This window comes from Eucyclogobius newberryi, unplaced genomic scaffold (assembly GCF_026437365.1).
Source record: "Eucyclogobius newberryi isolate DKJ021-1_F unplaced genomic scaffold, fEucNew1.0.hap1 SCAF_1, whole genome shotgun sequence".
NCBI lineage: Eukaryota > Metazoa > Chordata > Actinopteri > Gobiiformes > Gobiidae > Eucyclogobius > Eucyclogobius newberryi.
Window position 1 is genome coordinate 29,862,689 of NW_027315723.1, and position 24,478 is coordinate 29,887,166.

At 42.0% G+C, this 24,478-nt stretch overlaps 1 protein-coding gene across 1 annotated transcript in view; it reads right to left on the bottom strand.

The window, feature by feature from the left end:
* Positions 1–48: 48 nt before the first annotated feature.
* syne1a (spectrin repeat containing, nuclear envelope 1a) overlaps positions 49–24,478 on the bottom strand; it is a 120,908-nt gene continuing 96,478 nt past the window's right edge. Inside the window, exons 100-147 of the mRNA XM_072442998.1 lie at positions 24,183–24,280; positions 23,936–24,086; positions 23,721–23,849; positions 22,971–23,141; positions 21,734–21,949; positions 21,085–21,186; positions 20,894–21,013; positions 20,318–20,518; positions 20,074–20,247; positions 19,869–20,000; positions 19,326–19,522; positions 19,075–19,207; positions 18,811–18,993; positions 18,582–18,731; positions 18,326–18,502; positions 18,003–18,158; positions 17,738–17,893; positions 17,332–17,502; positions 17,116–17,249; positions 16,824–17,028; positions 16,081–16,263; positions 15,735–15,881; positions 15,506–15,660; positions 15,272–15,419; positions 14,999–15,093; positions 14,693–14,927; positions 14,046–14,291; positions 13,249–13,374; positions 11,405–11,560; positions 11,152–11,310; positions 10,888–11,054; positions 9,097–9,259; positions 8,092–8,279; positions 7,865–8,015; positions 7,139–7,321; positions 6,917–7,054; positions 6,314–6,505; positions 5,789–6,095; positions 5,474–5,542; positions 5,002–5,129; positions 4,457–4,583; positions 4,154–4,365; positions 3,561–3,767; positions 3,350–3,478; positions 2,985–3,239; positions 2,821–2,907; positions 2,333–2,391; positions 49–1,402 (exon numbers count right to left, since the gene is read on the bottom strand). Of these exons, the coding sequence (XP_072299099.1) occupies positions 1,132–1,402; positions 2,333–2,391; positions 2,821–2,907; positions 2,985–3,239; positions 3,350–3,478; positions 3,561–3,767; positions 4,154–4,365; positions 4,457–4,583; positions 5,002–5,129; positions 5,474–5,542; positions 5,789–6,095; positions 6,314–6,505; positions 6,917–7,054; positions 7,139–7,321; positions 7,865–8,015; positions 8,092–8,279; positions 9,097–9,259; positions 10,888–11,054; positions 11,152–11,310; positions 11,405–11,560; positions 13,249–13,374; positions 14,046–14,291; positions 14,693–14,927; positions 14,999–15,093; positions 15,272–15,419; positions 15,506–15,660; positions 15,735–15,881; positions 16,081–16,263; positions 16,824–17,028; positions 17,116–17,249; positions 17,332–17,502; positions 17,738–17,893; positions 18,003–18,158; positions 18,326–18,502; positions 18,582–18,731; positions 18,811–18,993; positions 19,075–19,207; positions 19,326–19,522; positions 19,869–20,000; positions 20,074–20,247; positions 20,318–20,518; positions 20,894–21,013; positions 21,085–21,186; positions 21,734–21,949; positions 22,971–23,141; positions 23,721–23,849; positions 23,936–24,086; positions 24,183–24,280 (7,839 nt within the window). The 3' untranslated portion in view covers positions 49–1,131. The remainder of the gene's footprint in view (positions 1,403–2,332; positions 2,392–2,820; positions 2,908–2,984; positions 3,240–3,349; positions 3,479–3,560; positions 3,768–4,153; positions 4,366–4,456; positions 4,584–5,001; positions 5,130–5,473; positions 5,543–5,788; positions 6,096–6,313; positions 6,506–6,916; positions 7,055–7,138; positions 7,322–7,864; positions 8,016–8,091; positions 8,280–9,096; positions 9,260–10,887; positions 11,055–11,151; positions 11,311–11,404; positions 11,561–13,248; positions 13,375–14,045; positions 14,292–14,692; positions 14,928–14,998; positions 15,094–15,271; positions 15,420–15,505; positions 15,661–15,734; positions 15,882–16,080; positions 16,264–16,823; positions 17,029–17,115; positions 17,250–17,331; positions 17,503–17,737; positions 17,894–18,002; positions 18,159–18,325; positions 18,503–18,581; positions 18,732–18,810; positions 18,994–19,074; positions 19,208–19,325; positions 19,523–19,868; positions 20,001–20,073; positions 20,248–20,317; positions 20,519–20,893; positions 21,014–21,084; positions 21,187–21,733; positions 21,950–22,970; positions 23,142–23,720; positions 23,850–23,935; positions 24,087–24,182; positions 24,281–24,478) is intronic.

Here is a 24,478-nt window from a genome sequence, read left to right on the forward strand (position 1 = left end):
TGACTTGACATTTCTTAAGTAAAAACAAATACGAGCAAATGACTATGGTAAATATTTCAAGTTTTATTTTTTTGCAAAGAGTCAGCATTAGCAAACTGTACATACATAAATAACAAATTTCATATTATTTTTACAGATTCTGGTTCAACAACGCAGTGATTGTGATGTGTCATCACAGCGAAATGATTATTACCATTAATACAAAGCACATATTTCAATGTCACAGCCGTCAACTAAACTCTACCAGTGATTGTTTGGCTTCTTAAAAGCAAGGGACTTTTAAGTGCATGCTCAAACAGATAAAAAAATAACTGCCCAGGCTTATAAGCAAAGGCAACATTCATGTATAAATTACTTTGTAACCAGAGTGCTCATATGTCTTGTACATAATTGCCCCTAAATCATGGAATACTGGAATAAAAAAATAACACAAAAAATAAAAATCAGCCCTTGTGGCTGGACGGCATCAGTGCAGTACCTTCAATAGTGCCCTCAGTGCTTTAGCTTCAAAATCAAAGACACTCCTTTTTAGTTTCAGCACAAATCTGTTCAGCAGCAGAGCTCAGCTGCCACACATACAAGTACATTACTTATAATGTACAGTATTAATCATGTCACGTTGTCTCAATTGTTCTTTAAATTTGTCAGTCAAACAAAACTTCATCAGGAATAATCGCTACTCCAAAAGCAGCTCTACTCTACAATTTGTATTTACAACAAGCATTTGTTTGTCGCTTGTGATGTATAAGTACTAACCTAATAAGTGATTGAACACTATAAATAAATAGTAGCAGCACTGGGTATAGTGGACAATAGCACAGTCGACTTTGGCTCCCAACACACAATATATAAATAGTGCTTTGCTTTTCAATGATTTAACAGGTTTTCCAAGAAACCTTAAAAATAATATACACATTAGTTGTGGAAATATTGGGGCTCGGGGTAGTCTCTTTTTTCTGGAGGGTTTTAGGCCAAGTGTGTGCAACATCAGTAAGGACGCGTCTGAGACCCTTCATAATGCGTAGTGCTTCCCAATGGGACAGTTGGATGCTTTAGGGCTCGGGGCGATGGAGACATTCACAGGAGTCAGTGGTGTCCTTGGCAAAAGCAGTAGGTAGATACTTGTGTCGCTCAGATGGGCGGAGGTCCGTTGGTGTAGCGCAGCATGGGGTGAAAGGAGCGGGCAAAGTTGTTGGCATGGTGACAGCTGTAGTCCTGCTCCGTCATGGGCACGAGGCAAGCCAAGCCGATGAGGAGGAGCAGCAGCAGATGGACGGGGAGGGCCGCCCGGAGCACACGCAGCACAAACGACTGGCCCCCGGCAGAAGAGGAGGAGGGGCCAGAGTCTGGGAGGTCAGAACGGGAGGAACCGCAGCCAGCGACGCCTCGTGATTTGCCCCGGCTGCAGGAAGATACGAACAAGCCATAGACGGCATCACAGTCAGTCGGTTTGTTGGAGTAAATATGGATGAAATGAGAATAATTCACAATAATGTACCTTGTGTTACTTCAAACATGAATTACAACATGTACACGAGACAGTTGCATTCAAACTACTGCCAATAACCACATTCCTCTAGCTGTTTCCGCTCTCAGGGAGAAAAACTGTCTCTAAGTATGTGAGAGTTCAATGCCACGGCTCATTCCAAACAGAAGCAGGAGAAAAGCCAAATGCCTTTCCGGAGACTTCTACTGACAAGAGCCTGGACTAGAGGAAGGAACAATTTGTTCCTCTCGCACCACCGGGATAGAGGAGGGTCCCGCATGCCGACCCCTGTTCCACATGAATTAAGCGGGGGGCTTGGCTTGTCTATTCTTTTCAAACAATGATGCTAACAATTAGTTTTTAGTTTAGTTTTTAGATTTAGATCATAATGTGTTTTCCTTTAGAATAAGGCAGAAAGTCAGATGATCAGAAACAGGATAAAGGAATGGTTAAAGTTCTGTTATAAAATGCAGTGAAATAGAAAGAGGAAAGAAAACAGAAAGTACAAATATATATTACTTCTAGAGGGGTTATTGACACTATTATTGCCCTCTAGTGGGCAAAAAGATAAAATGCAGGCAGACAAAGCTTGATGAAAAGGTTAAAAGAGGAGAGTAATAGCCTCATAGCAAAGACAAGCAGGGAAAAAACATTAGGAAAGAAGGGAAGACGCTGGACATTCACAGTAAACAAAGTGCTCTAGAAGAAAGGAGGATCATGGAACAACAACGACAACAACAACAACACCAAGACATTTACTACACATTTAGATAACTTTGTTCATTTTGTGAGACATTTGCTTGTTCCATCATCGTCCAGAGCTGCTAGAGTCCAGGAGACAAGTACCTGTGGCGCGGTCTGCTCTCGGGATGTCCCGGGTGGGTCTGACTACTTTTACCTCGGGGCTGTGCCAGGCAATGAGCAGGGAGGGGTAAAAGAAAGAAAAGAATGCTTCAGTCAAGGCCAAATAAAAGACCAAGCCTCAGATGAGGAACATAAAAGAGCCATAACATTCTTCATTGAACCAAAGAGCAGCAGCATAATCAATGACGTGATTGACTTTAAAACCAAGAAATCTGGCTTCTCAGGAATTAACTCTAAACATAAACATGTTTCCACTTTAAGTACATTATCAAACAGAGCTGGTGCAGTTTAGATTCAAGACGTTGTTGGTCAAATGAGAAGCCAGGTTTTCTTGTATAATTTTCTCAGATTGATATGATGTTGGCAGCAAAATCATCAAAAAGGAGGCAACAATCTTTTCTAACAGGGAAATAATCTTTATAAAGCAGCATTTAAAGGGTTAAGAGGACATTTTGAAGATAGGTGATTACCGTTAGTGGTTTGTGATGGACCACTTCTGAAACAGTTTCGGCTAATTGAATGGTCTCCACTTTTGCAACAGGCAAAGGTATGACATCCTGAAAAACAGTTTCAAATAATTGTAAAAGGAGGAACATAACTTCCTAGTCTCCTGTGACCCCGTCCTGTGCCTGACCTGTTGTGAGTGGGCCGCCTCCAGTCTCCGCTCCAGCTCCTCCAGGTCGGAGCTCACCTCCCTCAGCAGCAGCCTCAGCCGGTTCCAGATCACATGCACTTTCTCTTGGGCCTCCAGACACTCACTGCCCTGGGCTTGCAGCTGCTCGGGGTCCCGGGACAGAGACGAGGGTCTGGTGTGGACCAACAGGTGAGTGGACAGCTCCTGCAGAGATGACACGTTCTGCTGCGAGTCCAGCAGCTCTCGCTTTATTTGCTGCAAAATAAAAGCATAATATGTTTTACTTGTGAACAAATGACTCAAACATATACTTTACAAACCACATATTTGACTTAATGAAATGAGAAATAGATAACTACACTCACTGTCAGCGTTTTGTGATGAGCTCGTAAAGTTTCACGGTTCACTCTGGGAGGAATGGGCACCACCTCATTTCTTCTGCGATCGATGTTCTCCAACCAAAGCAGCAGACCGTGGCTGAGTTCATGAAACTCCTGAGATAAAAGCAACAGTAAGATTGTATTCTGTGTCCAAAGATATACATGAGCTGAGAACTAGCCTCCTTTCCAGTCCTACCTGGCACTGCAACAGCGCCCCCTGCAGGTCACTCCTCCAGTCTTCCAGGGAGGTCCCAAGGTGGTCCCAGCGAGAGTTCATCTCTTTGAGGCCGTCCCGCAGCTCCCAGGCCTCCTCAGAGTCGGGCTCAGACTGGAGGAAGTCTACACTGCTCAGGTTGATGGACAGCACCTCAGATTTGTGCACGTCCATTCCTTTCTGCAGGTCCTGTATAACATCACAGTGGTCAGGACAAGGGTTATAAATAAATCAAATGAAGACAAAGTGAAAGGGTCTTCTAAAGCTTAAGGTGAAGAGCAGGTGTCAGTTAGACATACTACAGCCTTCATTTTGGATGTAGGTCAGTAGAGCCCTGCATGAGAGGTGTTTATAGAGCACAGATACTCTACTGCACATAGTACTTGTGTGTCAATATGTTAAATAGATACAAATAAATACATAGATATATACATATATATGTATATTCAAGCTAAAGCTTTCAAAAGTAAATTAAGTAAATTAAGCAGGAGAAAGATACAAGCAATTAGAAGGAGACAAAACGTAATGAAAGATTATTTGCATGTTTTAAATTTAAAATGCACATAAGTACAAACCTTGAGCTTCTTGATTCTCTGTTGTATAGTGTGGATGTCCGTGCTTTGGCGCAGTGCTCGCAGTTCACTGAGTTCTGCCTCACACTGTCCCAACCAGGCCCTCATGGTCTGCAGATCTGAGATCAGCTGCTGCCACTGCTGTAGGTTCTGCTTGTACCTGTGTTTCTCAGTGAGGGACTGGGCCTGGATCAGCTCCCAGCGCTCAATCACACCTGGAAGAGAAATGCAACAAGAGTTTAAAGGACATCACCTCACTATTCCTTAGTCTACTGGTTAATATAATGATAATAATAAAATACAGACCAGTATTCTGGGGGTCTGTGTTGTTGAGGTTGGTAAATCCTGGGACGCCATCTTCATCCTCAGTCAATTCTCCTTCTGCTCGTTTCACTGCATCAATACTGCCCCGGCATTCTCCCATCAGGCGCATCTAAAGACAACAAGTTTCATCAATAAAAATAACAAAATCATGGGCGTAAAAGAGATCATAGGACTTGAGTATCATTTCAGAGTAGGTGTGATCATATACTATATGTAATATCAGATATAGATAAAACATGTAGATAACTTGCAACATAACATTATTATTAATCTGGTGTACTGTTAATAAAATGACTCATATACTCAAATATGTATAATCTCCTGAAGAACGGCTCATCCTGAAGACATTCAATCACATCAACATAAATATATAAACTCCTCCTTTGCTGTAAAGTCTACAGCTCCCATTGTATCTTTGAATATTTTTGTACCTTGGACTGTAATCATTGTTCCGTTAGCCGAGCCAATGAAAGTAGCTACTTTATAATGCCCTTAGTTTCTTTTTATGACACGTTTCTGTCACGTACATAGCCCATGTAGGTGGAGTCTGGGCTGCTGCGGCTGGCGTTGGCCTCTCTCTGCTGAAGGTGGTAACGTCCTGCGTCCAGAGCCTGGTCCAGCTGCCTCAGACTGGCCTCCAGCTGAGCCGCATCTCCTGAAACACAACACTATGTCACAATTTGTGCACCAAACAGCTCTGGGAGTGATGAAGGAGAAAGTCCCAGAATAGCATGCATTAGTCTGAAAATTAGATGAAAATGGTGTTAATTGACTTGATTAAAAAAGACAAAAAAACCAACATATAATGTGATGGTCATATATTAGTGAGTAGACAGAGCACGTGAATGTTTCATGCTTTTAGTTTTTAGATGGTGAGACATGCAGCTATTAACTCTTAAATGGGAGCATTGCTGTGTAGTTTTTATGTAGCATATTTGCATGCTTTGTTAACTCATGCTGTTATTCATTTTTAACTTTAACATGGTTGATTATTCGTACCAGACGAGGATTTCAAAGTGTTCTCAGTCAGTTTAATATAGGCCTCTGGACTCTCTGGGATTACTACATCTGGGAAGAAATACACAACATTCTTTACAACACGGTTAATAAATGAAGACCCTGACTCTAGATTCACAAAAGGAATCAAAACTGAATTTTGTCAAAAAAAGAGTTCAGTTGTAAGTTTAGATATATTTTTAAGTTAACATTTTTAATACATTTTGGATTTGGTCTTTTGAACTCAAAATAATGTGTTTTATACATCTGTAGCAAATGTCCTACAAAGGCCTAACACTGATCATAATGTAAACTAACCTGACAGCACAGCAGAGGCCGTCCTAAGGTACTCTGCCTCGTCCTCTTGGTCTTGGTCTTGACTGTTGGCCTGCCCGCCTGGACTCTCCAGACCTCTGCTCAGGTCGTAGTCGTGGTCCCACTCCAGAGGGATAGAGTCCACACTGGCTGGAGTGTCCCGGCCCGATCGGTCTGCCCTTAGGGTGGGTGCAGTGCCGGAGGCAGGGCGACTGGACGCCCGAGGAACAGGAGAGTCTGACCACTGGAGCTCAGTATTCTCTTCCAGGTCCAGCTCTCTGTCTGAACCATCGAGGTCATCATCGACCAACTGAAGGAAGAGCATGAACACAGAGTAATCAGGTCTTGTTGTTTTAGGGTAGTATTGTGCCTATCTGTAATGCACGCTATGAAAACCAGTCAGAATTTATCCAAAATTGTTCATATAAAATCAATCTATAAATGAAGGCTGTGTTTGTGTTTTATTGTCTTATCACCAATATTGTGTTTTTCGCCTGTTTGTGTAAAGAGTGTGTGAAGTGAACTCACAGGCAGCCGCGTGAGCTTCTTGTAGTAGCGCTCCACTCGTCCGAACACTTCCTGGCAGTATCTCTGCAGCTCCTCCAGCTCCTCCTCAATCACTGCTGCGTCCAATGGTTCACTCTTCTCTATCAGAGCATCTCCGTGTCTGAACACCATCTCTATCTTCCCCGTGTTCAGGTAGATCTCCTGCTGGAACGCCTACAGACATAAACAAAATATGAAACAATAAGACCAACAAGACATTTTGGCACTATCATATTTTCCTGTCGGTCTAAACTATTCTGAAAAAATAAATACTTTTTCATTGAAGTTATTTAAAACCAAACTTCTATTATTTTTTGTTAGCTTCATAAACAAATATGATATGAAATATGGCAAATATGTATGTAAATATGATGATACTATGCAATTACACAATTCAGTCAAAATAAGTGCATATCTTTAAAAAAGAACGTCCTCACAATAACCTTCAAATCAAGAGGGAATTACTTGCCTGAAGCCCATGAATAATAGTTAATTTACAAATATTACTAGTTCCATATGATGCAACAATACGCATTATTGTCTAAACAAGATTTAAACCAAATAGAAAATACAAACAGTACTAACCCTGAGTTGTTTAATTTTTGCTTGAACATCACATTCAGAAAAGTGCTCAATGTTGGTCAGTTGGAGGTCCATCTCTGTGAGCCACACAAGGATGCTGTCCCTCGCGGTCTCAAACTCCTCTCGCTGGCTGATGAAGTGCTGCGAGAATTACAAAAATGGTTACATACAGTACATTGCGCAGTCAAATCTGATTATCTGTGTGCAAATGCTCCTGTGCATTACCCTGAGTCTGCGCAGAATAGCAGTGACCCTCTTCTGGAGGTTGTCCCAGCGCTTGTTCCCATCATGCACCATTTCTCGGAGACGGCAAGAGGAGTCGGTGCGGTTTTCCCGAGCCAGACGTCGGTACTGTTTGTTAATGAGCTCCAGTTGAGTCAAACACTCCTGCACCTGACGCTGAAAGGCCTGTCACAAAGAGAGACTTATGTTGTAGTGTTGTGAAAATGACAAGAACGCTTGAGAGTAGAATACACGTCAGACTTCCCTTTTGTTATAACACCAGCAATAAACGTATGATACTAGTGAGTTTGTTAAACATTTGTTGTGGCCGATATTTCTACCTTGACCCTGTGTTTAAGAACCACAGCTTTATAAAACAAAAAGACCAGTGAGTTTACAGAGACTTCAGTGGTAAGAAATGACACGTGAGTGTGATGGACCACAGCAGCTGACAGACCAGTGCAGCCCGGTTACTGCAACATGACACTCACGTTTCTACACAACATTTACTCTGCACCAACAGCTTCATGCTACAAGTGTTTTGTCTTTAGAGAATAACTAAACAAAAATATTACGCAAGAACATTTTGGCAATACAGTAAAAACCCAAAATAAACACACAAATATTAGCGTATTTGAGATATTCTGCTAAGAGACAACTTTAAGCATTTATATGTGCAGGGAAAACAAATTCACTGGATAAAAAAGAAGTTGTTGTTATATTACACACCTCAAATTTCTTCAGCTCCTCTTTGGCTACAGTATAAAGCACTCCTGATGAGTTAGGCAGAGCAGCGGTTCGTTCTGACGTCCTCAACCATTCTTCAAAGCGGGAATAATCCTCCAAGAACTTCTGCCACAACCGCCACGTCTCCTCAATCCTGCACAAAGGATGGTGAACGTGAAGCGATCATTTCAGGTATGATTCTATTCCATTAGTTTGTCACTGAAGCCTACTTGAGCCTCCTCTCCATGGACATAGCGCAGATGTTCCTCCAACGCCGGTCCAGGCCTCTCGTGGCCTGTTGGATGGAGTCGCACTCGGTCTCCGTGGAGCAGGCGTCGCAGTCGTGGAGCAGGACTTCACAAAGGTTTAGGACAGAGGCCACACCGGTGCTGTGCTTCTCGATGTCCCTCTGCAGCTCCTGTAGAAACCAAGCAACGGTCAATCATGTGCACGTCTAATGCTCAACCCTCCGCATTATGATGGTTTCCCCTCATCATTTACACACTCAAAGTTGTGTTTGAAGTGATTTGTGCATGTTTTCCTTAAATGGTGGATTTATGTCGATTCAGTAGCTTTGCGTAGCTATTTTGGCTCAAATTAGAAATAAAATGCTGCTCGCAACTGTAATATGTCATTTTTTGTGACGACGTATTCAGTGTTGGAAATTAGCGTTGCAGATACAGTTTGAGCCAGAAGTCAGCAGTCAGCTTTGTGGTTCTATATCAGTATTGTGTTTTAAACGTCTAAAATATAGAAGAATGAACCACGGCTATCATAGATTTAATGGCCCCGAAACGTGCACCATCACGACTTTGGGCTTTTTTAAATCTAGGCACAAAACGTGTTCATTCAGACTGGCTTTTGTTGTAAAGACTGAACAATCAACGGATAATTGATTGATTGAAGGTTGAACAGTATATTATGTCTTCTTTAAAGAAACTGCAATGTGCTTGTTGGATTGATTGATTTATTTAAACGTCTACTTTGGACAGCGTGTGTAGTCTCCAGGTGTAGAGTCCAGGCCTGATTTAGAGCTGGCATGACTTGGCAGCAGAATAGGACAGTGCTTCAGTACCAGTTTGTGAGTCACAGTGTGGTTTCCCTCACGTGCTCATTCATATTCCACCAACACCATGGACTTTATTTCCTTTCGGGTCTGTTTGAGTTGCATGGGGATGTACAAGCAGGCATGTTATTTGGATTTGAGGCGTGTTTGTTCCATCGTTAACGCTTGCCTGTTGCTGGTTGAGTTTCCTCTGGATCTCGTGGTCGTCGCAGGTGTCGTAGACCATGGGCCGGGACAGCTCGGTCTCGATGTGAGCGAGCCACGAGCGCAGACTGCTCATGTTTTTATCCAACTGCTGCACGGCCACCAAAGTCTCCCTCAGCTTCTTCACCCTGAAGGTCGCACAGGGAGAGAAGAGGTCAGAGGTCAGAGCATACCAGAACTCGAATAACTTAACCCCTTCAACAAAAAGCTTGATCAGCAATAAAAATGTTTCCCTCTCAAATATTTAGTATTTAAATGCAGGAAAAAACAAAACACAAAATAACAACAACAACAACAACAACAACAACGTGATATCGATACAACTTGAGCTGTGTCATGTAACAAAATCATGTAATAATAATCATAATGCATGCGCTTGTGAAAAGGGATAAAAGCACAATTCTACCTGTATAGACTATAGTACATTCATATTTATAACAAACACAATCATAAAAAGAGGGCATATTGACTTATTGACAAGAAGATATATAAAGAATAGATAAATTCTCCTTCCCCCGTGCTGTATAAAAGACTACAGCTCCCTTTGTGCCTTTGAACCTCTCGAACAGTAAACCCTGTTCCCTTGGCCAAGTAAATTAAAATGATCAATTCTTTATTCTTATTGCAAATGTTTCTATCAGCAGTAAAGGAAGTTTAAAGCAGCAGAGCCATTACATCCACTGCTTCTCCCTGAAACACTAATACATAAACATGCACGTATGCCTCAGGGCTGTACATGTGCTTTCTGACTCTTGCAGCTCCATTCAAAGCTAAGTATCAATAACACAAACAACTTAATGCAAAACAAAATACACAGTTTGCAAATGTAACCCTTTGACATAGACCGAACAAATTGAGCAAATGTGCAAGACAAGTTATTACTTATTCTGGATATTTTGCATTGTGCATTCTTTAAAACAAAAACTTGATCCTGCCTGTTGATATCGCAGTCACATTCTGGCAGATCCTCACTCGGGCATCCTGCCATGTCATCCAGCCCTAAATCCAAAACCATGGGGGTCTGAAATTCCCAAAGACAACGAGAGCGTCGGGAACGCCGGGAAGTGTAAAGATCCAAACGCTTGTCTTTTTCGTCTGGGAGCTCCACGAGACTTTCTCTAAACTTTGTCTGAGCACGGGGGGAGGGGGGGCAGAAGGCAGAGGTCGGGACGGCACAACTGTGAGTTATCAACTGTTGCCGACCAAGGTTAAAAAAAGAGAAGGGGAACAGGCGTGTTTGAGTGTTTGGGGAGAAGGGGGGGGGCTGGAGTGACAAGTGGTGCTGCTAAAACAAGACTACACTCAGAGGCATGTGGTTCAGAGCAGCTTAAATCTAAACACACAAACACAATGGAAAACGCGGACGGTCCTAACACTGAGTAATAGTAGGATGATTCCCATAGAATATGTTTCTATTCAATTTCTATTTAAAAATCCCCTTTAAAAGAGTGAAAAGTATAAGATTTTCACACAGAGGCTGGAATGTCATGCCTTTAGTAGTCGATGGACATAGAACCAAAAAGAGTGCAGCTGTGTCAGTGGGGTCACTGTGCTCGTCCTTAAAGCACAAAGAGCAACAGTATGAACCCTTTCAAAGTTTAAATTGGTCCAAAAAGAAGTGATTGCACTGAAGGAGATTAAATATTCTGCTGTCTGGTTTTCACACAGAACATTCGACCTCTAGTGCTGATAAGGGGAACTGCATACTTATTCTCATGCAAACCTTTGTATAAAACTCTTTGCAGTTTTCATTTACCTGGCAGCGATGAGGTCGAGCAGGTGTTGCCAGCGCTCACCGACTTTACAGAGTTTGTGCTGGATGTCAGAGGCCTTGTTGTCCTGACTTGCCCGAGCCAGGCGCTCGCCCATCACCTGCAGCTGCTGCTTGTTCTCCTGAGCCACACTGATCTCCTCCTGATAGTCCTGATGGGACACATCATGAAGGTTAGTAGGTGTACGTTTACTTGGTTTATACTGAATTAAAGAGATTGAGAGGGGAAAACAAAAATAGTATTCATACCTTGCGCAACTTCTCGATCATCTCTTCAATGCTGATGTCTCCGTTCTGAGAGACCTTGCTCTCCATTTGTGTGAGCCACTCACACAGCTCCTTGTTCTTCTCATTGAACACAGCCCACTCATTTAACTTCTCACTCACCTGCTGCCGCCGCAGGGAAAGCTGATGGAATACAAACAGTGTTTTAGAAGGAACATTGAACTACTAAACCTCTTGTATGAAGCGTTTATTTAAAGTACAATATTCAATGGTGTACCTGGTGGCAGACCTCCTCCCACTGACGCTGAAGGAGCTGGAGGCGCTGCTGAAGGACAGTGATGTCATCAGGACTGACCACACCATCCAGCGAATCCCTCAACATGAACAAGGAAGTGAGGTCGTCCGCCCAGCTCTCCACGGTGCTCTCCAGCTCCTAAACACACACAACCATCAATACATTCATTATCATGCAGAGGAGACAGGCTTTACAGACAAGCAGTGTTGCTTTAACTGACAGTATAATACAATTGAAGCCGCATTCTAATTTATCAGGTTTTGTTGTGTTTATTCATTAAGGACCATGCACATAAAACGACCAATACAAGATTTGTACCAGGTTATTGTCTAGCCTTAAATTGCTAATTTACCATATCACACCCATGATATTAATACAATCATCTCATCCAGTTAATCCATTTACACACACATCCATACATAATTTACATACAGGTTATACTACTACATTCACACAGGACAATGGCTTCTGCAGAGACGATCACAATCAAATCATTTCATACCAAAATTAATGACAATACGTTTGCAGCATAAAATACCAAGCATAAAGTCAGCATAGGTGTGTTGCCATGAACAAACTACCATCTTTCAAGGTTACAGCCAAGAACAAGCTAACCAACAAGAGTGATCTAACCTTGTCTCTCTCCTCCGTCACAGTGGCGGTTTGTCTGCGTCGTATGCATATGTAGCCCCATTCAATGTCTCCATCACGCCCCACACGACTAGCACACGCATGTCCTCTCCCCCACAGCTCAAGTGATGCTTGCTATTATTCGGTCTGCTCACGCGCATGCACCCTCCTCCTCCTCTCGCTCTCTCTCTCTCCTCCAGGCTCTGCACATGCCCCACCCCCTCCTGTGTCCTCAGCTGATACTAAGAGCCACCTTCACTGCCCCCACATCCCCAAGGAACAGCTACGTGTCATACGTAATACATCACCCTACACACCGCAGAGGATATGTCATGGAAAAAGGAAATGGTGTTGAGAGCACAGAAAAATAATGTTTTTGAATACCCATTTCCAAAGATGATTCAATGGTGGTTTGATGTGATGTGTGATGTGTATGGACTGGGCTTGTCGCAGCATATGAAAGATGGAAGTGATTTGCATAATGATTTGGGATATTGGAAACCTCTGCATTTATCCGGGCTCGATGCAGGCACAGAGACTACACTAGCTTTTGAATATTTGTAACTGATTCTTTTGAAAATGTGGCACCAAAAAAAGCACTGATATGATTATAGTACATCTACATAAAACACATTAAGAACAAACAGCACTGCAGACAGACCTAATCTAACAAGGTCACACAGTGAGACAAGAGCTTATTTTTCACCTGTCCAGTTCTGTGTTTATCCCGATGGATATTAGCAGGTTAGAGAGAGGACAGTTAAGTACAGGACAGTCGCAAACCAAACCCAAATAAGGGCAGAGTTAGTCTAGTACTACATAGGCAGGTGTATACATCAGTAGCTACTGTATGTACAGTACACAAAAAACACCAAAAATCTGATCCTCATCTGATTTCTTCAGATTATTGAAATGTCATGTAAAAAGTTAACTCTGATGTGAGTAATCTGATATCTTTCTGATGGTTCACACATGTGCAGGTGTTGGCAAGGAAAATGATGTAAAAAGGGCAAATTAATGTGTTAATGTATTTTGACTTCTAAATAAAACAGCAACTCAAAAAATCCACAAATGAACTAACACGTGTTGTTCTGATGAATTATTGATTATTTTTCTAGTTATCTGATTATTACTGGCTATGCAAATGTGCCCAATGTCACCAATGACCTTTGACTGCATCTGGATAGAACATTTACCTTGCATCGGATTTGCTCGGCGTGCAGCTCCTCGTGATGGTCAGGAAGAGGCAAACACAGCTTCCTCTTAAAGGCCCTCAACTTCTCCAGAGAGGCATCTATTCCCTTCTCACATCGTTCCCAATTCTGTACAAAAGATATCAACATGTACAAAATAAGTATGCACTAAAATAACATATAAGGGCTAAAGAAAGTTGAAAAATACACTTTCTTCTTTTTTCAATTAACTTCTTATTCTTAGCCAGCATTCAGTGATTTACTTGAACACACATTAGCATAGATTTTCCCCAAGCTACTTGATTAAACATTTGATTTATAGGGTTGCATTCAATTATCAAATTGACTGTGAGTAAACCAAAGCAGCACCACACAGTGACTGAGCAGAAATAAATCTGGATCCAGTGAGATGGATTAAGCTCCAAAGATTTGAGTGCTGAGAATACAAAAATCATGAATAAGAAATGCAGAGGACGCAGAGGAGCTATACTTAGGCAGAAAGACAGGAACAAACTCAGAAAATGTCCCAGAACTGTACAAAAAGGAAAGGTGACTAAAAGCTTTTCCAACAAAGAAATCCTTTTCACTTGTTCTGATTTATAGCCCCTGATGCTTGGTCTAAAATCTGCTTATGTATGGGAAAGCCAAAGACAGACTGCAGGCTGAATCTACCTCAAGATTTGTCCCACATGTGTGTAAATGTATTCAACAAAAAACATAAATTTGTATTTGTTTTTATTACAATATTTTAGTTTTATTAACCAAAAAGAACCAAAGAATATTAGTGCTTTTCCTCTGACCTTGAGCAGCCCGTGCAGCTCTCTCCTCTGTTGGTCCAGACGCTGGTGCGCATGTCTCCACTTGTCCTGGATCTCCATGAGCTCGGTCTGGAGCCTGGACTCGGCCTGGGCGTCGGCCGACATGAGCAGACTCCGCCCGGCCTCCACAGTCAGGACGTAGACCCCCTGCTGCCGGTGGAGCACCCTCTCTCTGAGCTGCAAGAGCCAGGACACAGACGGACGGGACAGTGAGTTTACTAAGGGAGGCTACAACAGGACATGCAAAGATTAGAAGAGAGGAGAGCTATATTGGGTCTGACAAAAATCTGAAGGGTTTGAAGAGGGGTTTGAAAGATTGTACATGGTAGACAATAATGAGGTGTTGGAGAATAAAACATTGCTGCACATGCCCTTGCAGTAACCTATTAAAATGCATACACACTTTTTTAGACGAACTTCAAAAGGACAAAGGTTGAGAGAGTGAATCTGGTTACACGATGAAATAAGTAATATGATGCATGCATTTGACCATGTGACATTAGTGCAGGTACATTTAGCAGAACGTGGCTGTAGTGCTGTTTTTTTTAGTACTGTTCTGCACGTACACTGAATTTCGCATCATCACATTATTGCATGTAAGTCTAAGTCTAAATCTAAGTCTAACCCACCTGTATCTGGTCTAACAAGTTCCTCGCTTGCTGTAAGGCCACACACTCCCCAGACTGGTGCAGGTCGGGTTCGTGGGACACTTCCTGGAGCCATCGTTGCAGTTTTTCTGAAGTTTCTCTGTAATTCTGCCACTGTCGCACCAGACTGTCGATAATACCTCTCCTCTGCTGGGCCCGCCTCACCACACACTGCCACTGGTTACCGAGCAATGCAAGCTTCACACTGAAGTCATCCCTGTGCAGAGGAAAATCAGATATTTATACATTTGTTGGGGACTTAATTTGAATACTTAGGCACGTGCTTACCTATCATCTACCTGCCCCTGGTCTAACATACGATGCCCATCGCTGATGATTGAATAAAGGATTTGCTGTCGACTGAACATTTCGGCCTGGAACAGCTGTAACAGTACAATTCTTATCAGTCAAATTACACTTACAGAGGATTAAAGCATTACAGCTTTCTATAGATCCATATATCAGTTTAACATATGTTACCATACACACAAATAACCATCCAAACAGAAACATACATTTGCGGCAGGGGATAATCATAAAGAAGTTGCTTTTGTCCCATACCTCATGGTCTCTTTGTTGCTCCAGCAGACTCTGGTAGTTGCCTGAAATCTCAGCAGCAAGTTTCTGCTCAGTCTGAGATAGAAAATCCATCCACCTCTCACACTTTTGGAGGAAGCTCTGATGCTGCAGCATCATGGACTGCAGTTTGCTGAATACGAGAAGACCACAAAATATAGAGACAGTTTCACACGTGTATTGTTTTCACTTTTTCCTTCAGGACATTTTCAAGTGTACCTGAATCTTTCAGTGAGGTGGGCGGAGTGAGCAGCCCAGGATCTGTTGAGACTCTGCAGTTGTTTGACATCAGAGTCACTGACAGGCAGTCGGTAAACTAGATCATTCACACGCTCCAGGTCTGCAGCGAGACTGCTCAACTTCAGCAGTTCAATCTGTGGACACGGCAGAGTTCAGTAAAGACTAAACTAAATGCACAAAGACATATTCCTATTAGGCCAAACCTTACCTTGAGTTTGTCCATGTGTGTCTGTAGAGCATTTAAGTCTGATAGGCCTATGGGGTCTGGCTCCTTCAGCACCTTCTCTGCCTCCTCTGCTTTTCCCACCAATGTGTTCAACTGCTCCCGGAAACATTCACAGGACTGAGAGCCGCACTGGAAACAAAGACATCATTCCTGCTATTAATATTTTCAATTTCAGTGTCATCAATGAAGCACAATTTTATGAAAATCCATCTGTTTTGGAAAAAACACAGAAGACTGAGAACAAGCTCAGATTCTTGATGTATACTGTATATACCTTTGCTATAACAAACTATTTATAACATATTTTTAACGATGGAGAATTTAATACCTGCAGTACTTCTTGTTGCCTGTGGAGGGAGTGCTCTAGCATTGCTAAGCGGTGTGTGAGAGACAGGTTGTCTGTCTGGAGGGCTGCCGAGGAGGAGGCATCCACTTGGCTCTTCAGTTGTTGCCCCAAAGTCTGCAGCTGCTGAAGAGACTGGTGCACCAAGGCCTGGCCATTCAGACAATCCTGCACCAAAGACATTTGCTGGTTATTTTATACTATGCAGTACAGTATCAGTAATAGTTTTCACATTGTGGTGTGGTTCACACTGATATGGTGGCTTTTAGTCTAGTGCAATCCCCAGCTCAGAATTCCTTGAATTCTTAGGAAAAAAAGCTCACAGTTCCCAGTGACATTGGGGCACCCCTGAAGTGTAAATCAGGCGCCTTTCCTCCCTCTGAAGCTCTCGCCTCAAAAGGCTTTTGTTCAATTGATCAGTGAATTTAAACAGACAAGGGACAGACTGCACTTTGGTATGCTGTACATGGAAAGGAGGCTTTGTAAATGGTGGAATTGAACTGATGCATTGTTTCTCAACTTATCAAAGAGCAACAAGAAATCTGAAGAGACAGAATACTGATTTAAAAATCTCCTTGATTGCATAATGCCACTTCAACAAATAAGTGAAACAGGTGCATCTCTCTCCATGTTATGATCCACCATCTGGCAAAGGTTCAAAACCTCATTCAGTCACACGGGCTGATATTAGATCTAGAAGGCAAGATTAACAGATCAGTAATACTTACATCACAATCCTTCATCCATGTTTGAGTTTCCTCTTCTGAGATCTCCCTGTCGGTGGCGCTCTTGAGCAGGCGATCCGCCCTTTGCTCCTGTTTCTGGACTGCGATCAAACACTGGTTGTACATCATCTTATATTGTTTCCACAAACTCAGCAGGGCCTTACTGCCCCTTAACTGCTCTGATATCTGCTCAAGAAGACCATTCCACCTGAAAAGCACAAATTACACTCATTACTGTATGCATTCAGGTGAGAATATTGAGTGTATTAATGTATCTCTTGTGGGTTTATTTTACCTGATGTTGACGTCTACTAGTGCCCGGTTCAATGTTTCAGCCACAGACGGGTGACACTCTGTTAACAGCTGTTGCGCTACAGTTCCAAACTTTCTCAAACTGCTCTCATGCTTATCCATCTCCTCCTGCAAATTCTTTACACACACGCCAGAACATTACTCAACAAAGAAAAGCCGTTTTACAGTTTTATATTTGGACATCAGGTCGAACCCTCACCTCCAAACTCTCCACTTGCTGCTGAACTGCCTCAAGAGACCCGTTGAGAAGGTGCAGCCTGGACACCGAGTACCTGCCCTCCATCAGGTATCCATTAATCTCCTCTGCAGCGCGCCGGTAAAGAGTCCACTGCTCCAATACTAACTTCAAACTGACCTTCATCTGACTTATCTGCAGAGGTCAAAATCACACATTCAAATGTCCAAATTATAGGTATCGTTTACATTGGGATTGTAACACAGCCATGTAATTCACGTTCAACTTTATTAGTTACACATTGAGCAGTTTTCTGACATGATTCATCTTTTTTTCCCTCTGAGCTTGTGTAATTTACGTAGTAGTAATTTATACATGACTTCATATACATAAATATTTTGAATATTTAAGTATATTTTAGGGAACTGACCATGTGATCCAGCTGAGTCCAGGACATGTTCAGTTTCTTTAGCGTCTCTCTGACAGCAGCACAAGTCTCTTCTCTCTTCTTCTGTATAAGTGCATTTCCACGTTCCACTACTTTCTCTAGATCCTTCTCTTTTTCCTTCACTGATTCTTCTAACTCCTATGAAATATAAATAGTTTCAAATGTTAAAAATAACTGGTTAGTGTAAGAATAAGTGGTTAGATAACACTTAATGATGAGAGAGATTAGGCTATGACATTACGATTACCTGACAGTCTTTAAGTGCATTTTGCACCGACGCCACATCTTCTATCCTGTGTTTCTTCTTTAGTTTCTCTTCCTGTAACGTGAGCCAGGTTTTCAAGGCCTGAACTCCATTCTCATGCTCTAACCAACTTTCCAAAAGTCCCTGCAAAAGTTGAATCTATAATAAAGAAGTACACAAAAGTACAATTAATTCCCATGATCAGCAAGAAATTATTACGTTGTTAAAAAAAAATGAAACACATATTTATACATTCTGTAAAACTTACAGTTACAAAATATAGTATATGTCAGTGTATAATGTTTCCATGTAACTCTAGGCCTCACCTTTTCTGTAATCAACCCCTGGAGGATCTGCCACCTTCTGTTCATCGCGCCCAGCTTCTCTGCAAAATCGGTCTTATCACTGCGTTTTCCCTCTACGTCTTGACTGCTAATCTGCAGCACCGACTGGTTCACAAAGTCCACGGTGAGCTGCTTACAAGTCAAATCTATACGGAAACCCTGTAGCGAGCACAATACAGCGGGAGTTAACAACACAACAGTGCATCCTTTAAAGTTTTGCTACCGAGTGAGTTTGTACCTTATATTTTTGTAAAAGGCTCTGCACTTTCTCTGACCCCACTACTTCTGAAATCTTGTTTTTATCCTCGTCGATTATGTTCTCCATGACAGAAATCCAGCTCATTAGCTCTGTGATGGCGTGACGTGATGCCAGCTTCTCCATTTGCAACTGGAGAAGAGGTCATTCAAATATTATTTCCCCAAAGAAAAATCTGAATTATTACATGTAATTGTGACGTTTTCCAGACCTGATGGAGTTTTTCCTGCACCACTGGGATCCGGGTGAGAAGCTCCGCCCAGTGAGTGTCGATGTGTCCCAGAGCTGTCCTCAAACCAGCAGTGTCCACTCGCTTCAGTCTCAGGAGCTGATTGCCTGTGCTCAACACTGACGACCGCAACGAAGACTTGGCATCTACTTCTTTAGAAAACTCCTAATTGGACAAGCAAAAATATTTTAGTTGTGGTAAATCAAGCGTTTGAATATAGCTGTGAAGATTGAAGGACTAACTCACAAGGAAAGCATAAAGGTGGTCTCTGACGTTCTCCAGCTCTTGAGGCACCGTGACAGATTGCGTCGTCCAAAACTCAAGTTGACCCAGAGCCGACTGTAACCACTGACTCAACTCTGACGACTCGCTCTGATACCTGAGATTTCAAACAATTACAGCAAAGCATTATTACTCGAAACAATATTGAACCAAGGAATTAGAGGGGGGGAAATAATGTTTCTATTCAAAGGACAACAAGCAATAGTAACACTGACCTGCTCCAGTGCTTGAGTGTGGAGTCCAGTCGATGCAGCTCTTTATTGACTTTGGTGGTGGACGAGAGCCAGTGATCCCCGAGCTGCGTGAGCTGGTTCTCCAGGTCTGAACATCCCACGGACAGAAGGAGCCGTTTACCCTCCTCCAGCACCTGGTAGAGTTGCGGCTGGTGCTCCGTCAAACTGGCCTTCAGACGCTGAGGAGAGAAATGACAAGACTCGAATGACGAAAAAAGTACATCCTTATATCAATGTGAAATGTTTCAAATACAGCCATGTTCATTTTTAACAGTTATGAGAAGTTAATCTGCCAATGATTATAATACATTTAAGAGAAAATGTTTTGTCCCATAATGGAGAACTCCCGGTGTTGCAATGTAAAGTTCAAGAATAGCAAGAGATTAGCGACATGCCATTTTCAAACCAACATGAAAATTACTGCATGTCTTGTATAATATGCATCTATAAATCCTTCCCAACACTATTCTACCTCAAACCATGTCTATCTGATATTCAAATGCTCCAAAATGCATCAACGTTTACCTGGAACAGACATATTCTTTCGCTCAGCCGCTCCTCTGTCTCCTCCACCAGAGCCACAGCTGGAATACTGGACTCCACGGCTTCCAGCTGCTTACACAACTCCTGGTAGTCCTCCACCAGCCTGCTCCACGACTGACAGAACATTACGGATTAGATTTCAGTCTGTGTAATATGTTTTAACTTAAAAAAAAACACAGATGTGCACCTCCAAAATGCCCTCCAGCTCCACCCCTCGCCTGTGAGCTTGTTTCAGCACACTCTGGGCCGAGGTCATGGTCTCCTCCAGACACTGGCTTTCTCTCTGTGTCATCAGCCCAGACACTTTACTGTAGAATGTCTGTGTGAGGATCAGATGGCTCTCCAAACCCTGGAAAAACTCCTATAAAGACGTGCACAGACAAAGTCAGCACACAACCGTTTGATTTTGTTTGATTTTGATTCAATCGTACCTTGTGTTTGTCCAGCAACATCTGCACTTCAATGACAGAAGCCACCGTCATCTTCTGATCCGCTGCCATCTTGTCCTGAGCAGTGTCCACGAGCTCGGTAAGGTCCCTGAGAGCAGCTTCATACTGGGCTTTTAGGGACAGGCCGTGGTTCAGGCTGCTGCGTCGAGATCCCACCATCAGAACCAGCTCTTCATACATGTCCTACACAAGGAAATAAAACACATTAGAGGAGGTTTGAGAACTGAGAACTATTGAAAGGACAATACATTCGGACTCAACTTGAAAAAGTGAATTAAATAAGAGATATACGTTTCAATTCACGCCTTTTTTTAATGTCTTGAGCTGTTATTGTCTGTTTTCTTCTCTCGCTGTGTCATGTTCGGTTTTTGTTTAGGTTGAAAAATTGAAAAAAAGAAAAAGAAAGAAGGACAATACAGAGGTGGGGACTGACATTTTGTGTGTTCAGAGTGAACCAGACAAATACAAAAGCAGAACTACAGGAAGCAAAGTTAGTTGGTGTGAGTGAATAGATTTTGGAGGTTAACAGGATTATGTCTGATTTTAAAATTGGTTTACCTGAAGTTTCAGTAAATCCTGATTGGAGACTTGATCGCCCTGAAGACCCTCTGCTCTGGCCTTTAGCTCCGTGATGCGCTGCTCAAACTCCTTCAGGCTGTCCTCCACTTCTGATAATGTCTACTCAATGCAACACAAATTTTAGTAAAAGCATTCACAAATGATGTTGTATTTTCAATCGTGTCTCACACCTCTATTTGTTTAGCCGCTGGTCGATCCACTGTGCCGGACACTTTCTGCAACAGCTGGTGCTTGCTTTCGCTTAAGGCAGTGAACATCAGTCTTAGCTCACTCTGACAAGAACAACAAACAGCAAAAGAAAAACAATTAGATGCGAACTTGGCAATATAATCTTTGTCTATTCTGATCGGGTAAACTCAATGAATCGAATGAAGAATCAACTCAACATGGCAGGATAGTGAAAAAGGGAACTTTAGTTACAGTATGTGAGTAAGTTATTGTCTTAGTTGTGTCTAAGTTGACCACAAATATTGGGCATGTGGTGTTTTGTAGGGCTGCAACTAACAAGACTAGACAGTGATTCTTTTTTTCGATTAGTCGACAATTACGTCTGTTTTTTAACCAAATAAAGGTTATGGTGACTAAATACTAAATTATAGATTTAAAATATAATATATATATATACAATAAAAGTATAATATAAATAATAAAAGTGTATTGTATAATTGATTTTGATTTATTCTATTTTGACATTTTGATCTAATAATGCCGCTTAAAAATAAGTTATGAAAATTGTTATGTCGACTCGTCACAATTTGATGATTAATTGATTATGAATATTTAGTACGTTGTAAAGCGGTCCATTCTGTCTTTTTGTACCTGAAAAGTGGAGTGCTCCTGCAGCTTGTCCCTCATGCCGTCACAGTGCTGCTCGAGGGTGGAGTTCAGGAGGCCCATCCTCTCCTGCAGCCCCTCCAGGGTGTCCTCCATCAGCACCCGGTCGTCTCCTGTGCACCCACGGCCCGCTCCACCTCCCAACAGGTCTCGGCACTGATTCACCTCTCGGCTCATCTCCTTCAACTGTTTGTTCAAACCCTGCATGACAGAAGCTTATGAATAGATTTTATCTTTATTGTATACCTTACACGCTTTAACAAACCCAGACAGATATACTTAAACCCACAGTGAATTCAGATGTACAACTTCAGCTAAATATTATTTATTTATGCTAATAGCTATTCATCCATATGATTACACTGCTCAATGTTTTCCAACCAAAGGTACAGCGCCCCCTAGAGGTGCACAAGCACCTATTTCAATATGAAATAATACAGCTAAATACTATCAAACAGATTGATTGATTGATTGGTTGATTGATTGATTGATTGATTCAAATCAAATCAAATCAATTTATTTTGATTGACTGACTCAAAACTACTGGTCTAGATTAAGCACAGCATTTACCGTAAAACCTTTCTCCAATATTTCCTTAATTCAACCTAATTAGTAATCAATGCCAATTTTAGCAATTTCTTCTGAACTCTAAAGATTAAGAAAAGATGTCCCACAGTGGGGAAATTTCAGTGTTGCAACATCGATTAGGCACAGAAGTATAATAATAAAAACAGATAATTTAGAAAAAAACTCTTATAATCTTAATAATAATAACAACACTCTTATTTGTACAGAAAATATGACACCAGGGATGATTGACATTATGTCACATAAGAGTATTGCACATGAATTATAAAAAGCTGAATGACACACGTTCAGGGCTAACAGTGCTAACAGCGAGGGTGGATCAGTCTGTCACTGAAGCTGCTCTCCAGAGTGGACAGTGTCCTGCAGGGGGTGAGACTCATGGTCCAGCAAAGATGTGAGTTTAGCCAGGACCCTTCTGTCCCCCACCTCCTGCACCAAGTCCAGAGCACAGCCCAGGACGGAGCTGGACTTCTTGATAACTAGGTCTTACTTTTGCCTTACTTTGTCTAACTTTGCCAACTTAATTGCTATGGTACTATTTTGCTACGTAACTGGTCTACCATGACCAGCTAATTCCCCAGTGGAACACTAGTGCTGGTTATAGTGTGGGCTCTTACAGAAGAGGTGTTCCTACCTCTAGATTTGTGAGCTGCATCTCTGTGTCCTCTGACAGCAGCACTGGCCCTGAGAGGAGCTGGTTCTCCGCAGCATCGAGCCATGTCGAAGCTGATGACACTGCACTGTACAAGTCCTGCTGCACCAAGCTGGCGGTCAAAGATGCTGCCGATCTGCTCTCCCCCCCAGGCTGCAACGTTAAAGTTATATCAGGTCTTCAGAAGTAAAAAAAATAAAAATGCTGAAATAGTAAATCTCTATCTTATTAAATGACCCTTTCTTTGTGACTGACCTGGAGTTACTGAAAACACAATGTGAAACACAACTGTAATGTCTAGAGTCAAGTATTTCTAGTGGTAAAAATCAGGATTCTCTCTTAAACATGACTTAAAAATAATAAATAAACTCAAATATATAGAAAATAGCACGTTATCTTGGTTGAAGAGATAAATCAAACCTAAATATTCTATATCTTGCATCACATGAAAGTAACATATTTTTCATAATGATTTGACATTATTTCATATTAGTTAATTAATTAATTAATTAATTGACTGCATATACTTTGTCATGGTGCAGGAACCAGGACGCCAGCAGGTCCAGTTACAGATCAGATTTCTCATGGTGTAATTTAAAACATGTGTAATTTAATAAATACAAAATAGAGATAAAAGACATCCTGTAAAATAATCCAAGCTAAGCAATACCATCTCCATGGAGACAAGTTGGTTGAATTGAAGTCTATTACAGTGAATAAGCAGAGTTTTACCTCTTGGTCTAGTCTTTCTAGAGTCTGGTTGCAGGTTTCAAACAGAGCTTTTGGAGACCTGGAATCCTGAGTCGTAACTTCACTTCTAAAAACAACACTAGGACTTGACAGACGCGATCGATGGAGGACCTGCAAATGCACACAACGTAAGATTACAATTGAAGACTCTAGATCAGTTATCCTAAGTGTAGTATAGGATAAATGATGTTCCGTACTGGACTGAGTTGCTCCTGTTCCAGAGAGTTCAGAGAAAGCTGCAGTTTTGTGCTTTGATCCTTGTTGAGGTTTTCCCAGCGCTGCCTCAGCTGATCCAGAGGAGACACATTTTCTGCCTCCAGCAAAACTCCTCCTGGGACACACATCTCACTGTGGACACAAGATGACTGGTTTTAGGTATTTTGGCTCAGAACAAAAGCTTTACTGGACACATAATTACACAATAAAGAAGAATAAAGAAGTTACCTGTCTCCATTGGGCGTAGTCTGATTGAGAACTTCTTCCCCGACTGTGGCCACAGACTGAAGCAGCCTCTTCTGTTCAGCGACCTGTGCCTGCAACTCCTACACAAGAAATGTATTCATTAGTGCTGCCCGGTGGTCGAGTGTTTAAGGCACAGCACACGTATGCCAGGCTCCAAGTCTCATCCCCCATTTCACACTCCCCTCTCCTGTCTAATAAAGCCTGTATTGTCCCACTGTATATTTGTATCTGACTGTGTATCACTTGTGTATACATATATGGAGTAGATGGGTAAATGA